Consider the following 7,690-nt stretch of genomic DNA (forward strand, 5'->3'; position numbering starts at 1 on the left):
GTTGATAAGTGAGAAAACAAATTAAGATGATTTTGGAAGGCTTGTGAGTTGTAACCTCCTCCTCCTCCTAAACTAATTTATATATAGTGATTGATGAACTGAGCTTTCATGGGCAGTGATCTTCCAATTTTTTTCTATATTATGTCAAGAACAGAATCAAGACGGCGATCTTGACTTTAGGTTAGATTTTTCCAGATTATACAAATGCTTACGTTTGTTGATGCACACTCTTAGTGGTCAATTGAGTTGCAAACTAGGCAAAGCAACTCCTAGTGGTCAATTGGGTTGCAAAATAGGCCAAGCAACTCTTAGATGGCCTAACAACAACTGCCTAGCGCAGTTGATGAAGTTGTGGTGTGCTAAGCCCTTGCTCACCATGAGGTCTCAAGTTTGAACCTCTTGATCGCTTCATTGCCTTATCTCTAATTTGGATCTGTTACATGTACGTTCACCTAGGCATATACATGAGGATCTGTTAAGTTTGTCTCGAATTCTTGACCATTTTGAAGATTGACCCGATCCGACATATTTTGGTGGCGACCTCAATGGGAATTTTTCTGAGATCTGTGATGGAAGCAGAGGGGTTGGGCCGATCTGCTTCCATCACAGATCTCGTATGGGGGTGCGGGGGCTGTATGGTTCGACCGGGTTCGACTGTGACCCGATGGGTCGACCCACGATTTTGGAGTATATATAATGTACTGTTGCTTATTGAGAAAGTCATTGTATTTTAGGGTTTTCACGCAACTAGGGTTTCAGGGTGAGTTTTTCCTCACCGCTGCTAGGGTGTAAATCTCTCTTCTGCATAGTGAATCATCATCTTCTTAGCCCGAGGACGTAGTACACCACCCTAGTGTTAACCTCGTTAAATCTCTGTGTCGTACGGATCTATTGTCTCTTTATTATTCGTGTTTCTTGGTATTTGATCTAACAGGATCCAACCCATCCCATTTGCAAAATGAGATAGGTGTTCTACCAAATGGCACGTGGTGAACATTGGCAAATAGCTTCTTGTCACCCATACCAAATGGCGTGTTACATGCAACAATAAGCTAAGGTGGGACATGATATTCAATCTGGTCTGCTATAGTGAATAAAAAAAAAAAATTCTGAAATATAAAATCATGAACATTTACGTAAGTCCTAATCCTAATAGCTTTAGAAGCAAATCTACTAGCTACAACTTGATCAGCTTAGTTTCTTGGAACTTTCACAAGAGCCCATATTCATACACAAAAGACACTAATAGTTAAAATTTAGTCACTAAAGTCAAAAATTTATGTTCACATTTAGCTTATGGGAGAAGAACATTACTTGGTCATGTGGTTCTTGCATCAATGCGGGAGTCAATGAGGAGTACATGGGGGCATCAAAAGGAGTGGGTGTGTATTTCATAGGGATAGGGACGTCATTACGCTCCCCTTTGTGTCTAGATGTAAGGGCCACGTGACCGAGTAGTAGTCTTCTCCCCTTAGCTTATATATTATGGTAGCGTCTAAATAACACTCCCTATTCATTTATTTGTCCCTTGTTATATTCCAAAAATCATTTAATTTAGTTTCTGGAATGAGGGTAAATCTACCATTTCCATAGGAACTACATGAAAAATTGCATAAAATGATTTTCAATTTTTTGAAAAACCTTTTTTACCCATGAAGATAAATTTTGAAAACTCAACCACGGACAAAAGGTAAGGTTATAAATCTATTGACACCTTGAGGGTGTTGATAAGAATTTTTTCTTACAACTATTAGATATCGAATACATCACTCACAAAATATTGAAGACCGCCAAAGATGTTCCTCTTTAGTTCTCTTTGATTAAGCTCTCAAAGCTCTTCATAGAAGACATTGAGCTTTCATTGATAACAAACAGTACAATGGATATATTTAAGGATGACAAGAAACTCAGCGATTAGCTTTTTATTATGAAACAAGAACATTGATCATCTTGTAAAGTGGGTTGTACTTGAGCAGCAAGGCACTTTTGTCCGAGAGAGATCAATTATTATTACTCTCATATACTTTACCTGCATTTACTCCTACTCTCCTACCTTAAACTTTGTTTATGATTCCTCAAGAAAGTGAACTTTAATCTCTCCTTCTCCCAAGATGTTTTTAAATGATCAAATTATCCTCTCTTTTTTTTTACCTGTTAACCGATTTCTTATCATCTCTCTTCCCCTTTTTTCTTTTTTTTTCTCCGCTCAATCCTCCCATTTTTTCAACTTTTTTATCCAACCTCCTCCTTCTCCTTCTTCCAAATAAAAAAAGGCAAACCCTGATCCACTCCATTTGCAACTTGGCCCCATGCCCTATCCTCCCTCCTCAACCCTGCCTTCATCCACCTTCACTCTGCCCAGCCCTACTTTCTCCACGACCCTACCCTCAAAAAATGACTCAATTTTTTGAAACTGAATGTGCCAATGGATGAAAGATAGTTTGTTTCTTCTAAGAGATTGACATCCGCAGGACCAACTCGTTTCCACCCGGAGGAGACATTGAATGAGTAATTGGTCCGTCTTCACTCAGTTTATTCTGAAATTGAGTTCTTGTTAGCATTAGTGAATTGGTTGGGTTGTGGGTGACAAGGAGTGGAAGTCGGTTGCATTCTCTTTATTCAAGGGTGCTCTCGTTTCTTCAGTCTTGATCTTTGAAGGCTGAAAATTAAGAAAAAGTTCTTAAGATTTTCCATTAAATATTGTATTAAATAATTTTTAGAACTAAAACAAGGGTCAATTAAATTATTTTTGAAAATTAACAAGGAGCAATTAAATAATTTTTGGAAATGAGACTAGAGATTTTAACCATTTGGCAAAGACAAATTAAGATGTGATTGTAATTGGATCATGATCTTGGATTTTATTCACAAGGCTATGTTTTCTTCTCATGGATTGTGGTATTACTGGTGAATAATATAGTTCCACATGAATACAACTTGCATATACTATGCCTCCTCACATGAGTTATTACATTAATTATTTTCTAGAAAATATAATAATAATTAAAAAAAAATCAGTTTGAGGGGGTAAGCTACGGCATCCTCAAAGAAACCTCTCCCTATATTACGTGTATAAATAAATGGCAAAACTTTTGCTTCACCTATAGAAAAGGTTCAGCCACCATCTTACGGTCATTATTATTCTCCCCTTTTGTGTTATACCTCTCATCATAAAGCATTAACCTTTTCACACCATCCATACCCTCTTGATCTGTGAAGGAAAGAAATAGAATAGGGTTCAGCCACCATCTTAGGGTCATTATTATTCTCCCCTTTTGTGTTATACCTCTCATCATAAAGCGTTACCCTTTTCACACCATCCATACCCTCTTGATTTGTGAAGGAAAGAAAACTTGATACTAAATAAAATGATTAAAATGTAAATTAAAGCATATATAAAAATATATATATATATATATATATTTTTTTTTTTTTTTTTTTTTTTGCCACCATGGCATCCTATGATGAATATGGATTCTTCCCATAGTTGCTTATTGCTCCTGTGAATCATTGTAGTATGTGACAATGGTTATGCCTAGAGGTGGCGTCCTGCATCAGTAAGCCTGATCAAGAAAGCCCTAAACTTGCTCAGTCCGTTTATTAACATGTCAGGTTTCAACCCAGACCAACTTACATTCAGACATTTCCAATGCAAGGGTGCTGCCCAATGGACACCCAATCGGGGTTGACCGATTAATAGCCCGACTTAAGCGTACATTTTAAAGCCCGATTAGACTCTATCTACTTAGCCTGACATGTTTAAGTTGCATTTAAGGATAAATGTGTAATTAGTCAGTTTAAGTCTTGTTTGGCCCATTTATTATAGTCCAATTTAAGATTGATACATGACCAACCGTTTATAAATGGGATCATGCCTGGCTAAAGAGAATTGATTACTTAACTAGGTTAGCTATCCTGCAAGATCTTAAAGTGAGGAAGCTCAATTAGACTCGACTGGAAAAGGATCCTCTCCAATTAATTGGTCGAGGAGATGACTCACTGATGTTATCCGAGATCATAAACCATCTGCTACATTATCATGGCTCGGCTCGATTAAAAAACCAGAAAGGCTCGGCTCTTGTTTAAATTTAAACAACGGAAAAAAGTGAAACGGTCGAATTTGGCGTGTGGAAATTGGACCTTTATAATCATTGAACAATCCGGTCGACCCCACCAGACCTGGCCATGGGCCTGGTCTCCCATGATCACTAGAGCGTGGCACCACCGTGTTCATCCAATAATTCGCAGAGACAGCACAACTGCTAAGTCTGCAAATGAGGGGTTAGAGTTGGCCTTGACGCCTTGTGGGTTTGGTTTTCAGAGTCCCTCTCAGTCTCCATGGCTGCCATGGCGCACCTCTCCTGCATCATTCGCTGCCCTTCTTTTCAACATAATTGCTCCATGCTTTCCCCTCAAATCCCCATTTACAGAAACTCAACCACTTCTCTCCACACAACGTTTCGGATCCTCCACAAAAGGACCTCCATCTTCATCGTTCGCTCTGCTGCCAACGACCCCTCTTCGCCCGAAATCAGGTTCTCTTTCTTTCAATTCCCCAAATCTCTCTCAGAGTCTTTAATTCCTAATTCGAGTGATGCTTCATTCTGGGTTTCTGAAGTTTTTAATATTCAATTGAACTGGTTTTACTGGAACATTTTTGGCTTCCCCATCTTCGTTCTACATGATTTCAGCTTCACTGGATATGGAAACTTCCAACCTTTCCTCAAGTTGAAAAGATACTAAATCTTTTCATACAATGGGAAGTGGATGAAGCTACAATGTAATTCACTGTATCAATTTCATACTAGATTTTGTTGCATCCACTGTTATAGATCAGAATGGATTCAAGTTTTCCCCAAAAAAATGAGAGATATTACTTTCTTCGAGGATATTTCATCCATTGTTTACACAGACATCTACCATTTTTATGAAGAAGACACTTAAACGATCAATTTAGAACCACTCAACCCGGTGCACAATGGGAACCGTATAAAAGAAATATAAGAACATAGTAGAGGTCACTCTTTTTATCTAGATCCATGATCTTTCACTGGTAACCTGAAAACGAATTGAAACTTTGTTAATTTGTGCAAGTATGGATTTATGATCAATCTTGCCATTTAGATCATCCATGACCACTATCCTTAGTACTCTGTAGTTGATAGAACTATCATTGGATTCTTCTCAACTTATCTTCTACAAGTAACCATTGTCTTGCTATGAAGTATTCGTAATTCTGGGTTTCATTTAATTCAACTCTTTCATAGATACAAGTATGGTTCTTAACTTTTCTTCTACAAGTAACCATTGTCTTGCTATGAAGTATTCGTAATTCTGGGTTTCATTTAATTCAACTCTTTCCTAGATACAAGTATGGTATATTATCATGTCTTTGTTTTTTATAACACTTCAGAAGCTGGAAGTAATTGAGATTATAGCAACAGTCCAATAAACTCTAACTTAGTTTCGTTTATCTAATGCTTCTGAATCAGGGGCTCCGTTGTAATCACCACTTTGTTTGTGCTTCAGTTCTACAGCCAAGATACGGAGTGAAGTTCTTTCTCCCTTCCGCACAGTTCGGATGTTCTTCTATCTGGCTTTCATTGCTAGCAGTGCCCTGGGAGGATTAATAGCCACAACACAACTGATTGCTGCACTGGCAAATTCATCAAGAGCAGCAGAAGTCCCTGAGATCTTGAAGGGTCTTGGCATAGATATTGGGGCCTTCTCTATCTTTGCATTTCTTTATTCTAGGGAGAATAGCGCTAAGAATGCACAATTAGCGAGGCTTTCAAGAGAGGAAAGGCTCTCAAATCTTAAGTTGCAAGTGGATCAAAAGAAGGTTATTTCTGTTAGTTCCTTGAGAGGATTTGCCCGTCTTGTAATCCTTGCTGGTCCTGCATCCTTCATTACAGAGTCCTTCAGACTTAGTGAACCTTTCACTGAGAGCCTTCTTGAACGAGGGGTGCTTGTGGTGCCTTTTGTTATGGATGGGGATGTACCCAGATTTGAATTTGAGGAGAGCGAGGAGATGAAGGAGTTGACCACTAAAAGGAAGAGACTCTGGCAGCTGGTTCCTGTTTCTGTTTCTCAATGGTCCAAGTAAGAGATGGTACTATGAGAGTAATTTGTCAATGTCTTTTTGCTCCTTTCCCTGAATTTCTCTTGTATTGGCAGGTGGTTAGATGAACAGAAGAAACTGGCGAAGGTGCCACTTGAATCTCCTGTGTAAGTTGATATTCTGATATGTTAATCACTCTTAAACTAATCTCTAAAAGCTCAAGGAATAAGCCTATACATGAATCATGTTGTCATGTTCTAATTTATACCTTGCATACAGGTTCAGTGTTTTCTAATTAAAATTTGAAATATATCATTAATTTCATTCAAATTTACAAAAAATTTACTATTGATGATCACAGATCCGAAAATGCATTAGTAATGCACATATAACATGAATTTGTGCCTGCATTGGATGAAGACATCATGTGATTTTCATCAAGAAGCTTTTTCTTATTGGATCTCATTTTAAAGGTATATATCTCTACGAATGGATGGTCGTGTCCGTGGGAGTGGCATTGGTTATCCTCCCTGGAACGCTTTTGTTGCACAATTACCACCGGTAAAGGGACTTTGGTCAGGTTTACTGGATGGCATGGATGGAAGAGTTCTTTAGAAGATGTCCATAATTTTGTTCTTTAAAGGTCAGAATTTCTTGTCAACTTAGATTATGCTCTGATTATTCTATTAATTTAACTTCTGTCCACAATTCACCTGTTTGTCGTATTTGACGTAGCCTGTTTTTGGATATCAGAATTGGTATTACAGCCTCTCTTTTAAACTTGTTTATCTAATAGAAATAAAGTCAAAAGTAATTAGACTACATTACAAAGTAAAAAATTGCTATCAACAACTTAAAATGTGCTTTGTTTGCAGCTCTCTCAGTGTCGCTGCTTGTTAAGTTTTATATAGGTTTATTTCTCCTGCTCTGTTTTTGGATGTCAAGATAGGTTTTAAAGCCCCTGTTTTGATCTCATTCATTTAAGGCTCCATCTGGTTGGATGAGTGTTGTAAGGTGAAGTTAAAAGAAAAAACAAATGGTAATTTTTCTAATTTTCCAATAATTTGTGTAACTAACACGACAACTACTAATAACTAATTTCTTCTTTACGATAAAACCAAGTGGTGAAGATGCATGACAATGTGGAAATTTTACTTTATTTTTAACCTACTATATAAAATTTAGCTATTTTCTGTTATGTTATTAATGTATTATTCTTTTCTGCTTAAAATATTCTCTTGTACTTTTCATCAATTTACATGTGACCTGACAAAGGTTAATGACCTGAAGGAAAAGAAAGTTAATACTAGGACTGTAGGTTGATCAGTTTTTTCTTTCTGCAATATTTTCTTCACATGTCAAAACTTGTCATTTTAGCTTTATATTTGGTTTTCCATTAGAGAGGTTATTCAGTTATAAATTCTTGTCTGAGGTTTAGAGTCCATGTTTCACCTGCAAGCAGTTAGGCACTGATCTAACTGCTGACGCAAAAAACTGTTCCTACATTTAGAAGCAATAATAACTTGAGTCATGTGAAAAGACACTATTTTCTCTTTTCGTATGTAACATGATATTGGTTCTTGAACTGAAATGCTGCTTTTTCAGATATCCACCACACACCCCACACCC

General features: G+C 37.3%; 1 protein-coding gene across 5 annotated transcripts in view; it reads left to right on the top strand.

Moving 5' to 3' along the window:
- Positions 1–4,212: 4,212 nt before the first annotated feature.
- Positions 4,213–7,690, top strand: part of LOC122063340 (protein LOW PSII ACCUMULATION 1, chloroplastic) — a 32,955-nt gene continuing 29,477 nt past the window's right edge. For 2 of the 5 annotated variants that reach the window (XM_042627060.1, XM_042627062.1), the window contains exons 1-4: positions 4,216–4,535; positions 5,530–6,102; positions 6,178–6,228; positions 6,535–6,704. In XM_042627060.1, coding sequence (XP_042482994.1) covers positions 4,339–4,535; positions 5,530–6,102; positions 6,178–6,228; positions 6,535–6,676 — 963 coding nt within the window. In that variant the 5' untranslated portion in view covers positions 4,216–4,338 and the 3' untranslated portion in view covers positions 6,677–6,704. Of the gene's footprint in view, positions 4,536–5,492; positions 6,103–6,177; positions 6,229–6,422; positions 6,705–7,690 lie in introns of those variants that run through there. The other 3 variants (XM_042627063.1, XM_042627064.1, XM_042627059.1) reach the window with 3 other exon arrangements.

This window comes from Macadamia integrifolia, unplaced genomic scaffold, assembly GCF_013358625.1.
Source record: "Macadamia integrifolia cultivar HAES 741 unplaced genomic scaffold, SCU_Mint_v3 scaffold1299, whole genome shotgun sequence".
Classification (NCBI taxonomy): Eukaryota; Viridiplantae; Streptophyta; class Magnoliopsida; order Proteales; family Proteaceae; genus Macadamia; species Macadamia integrifolia.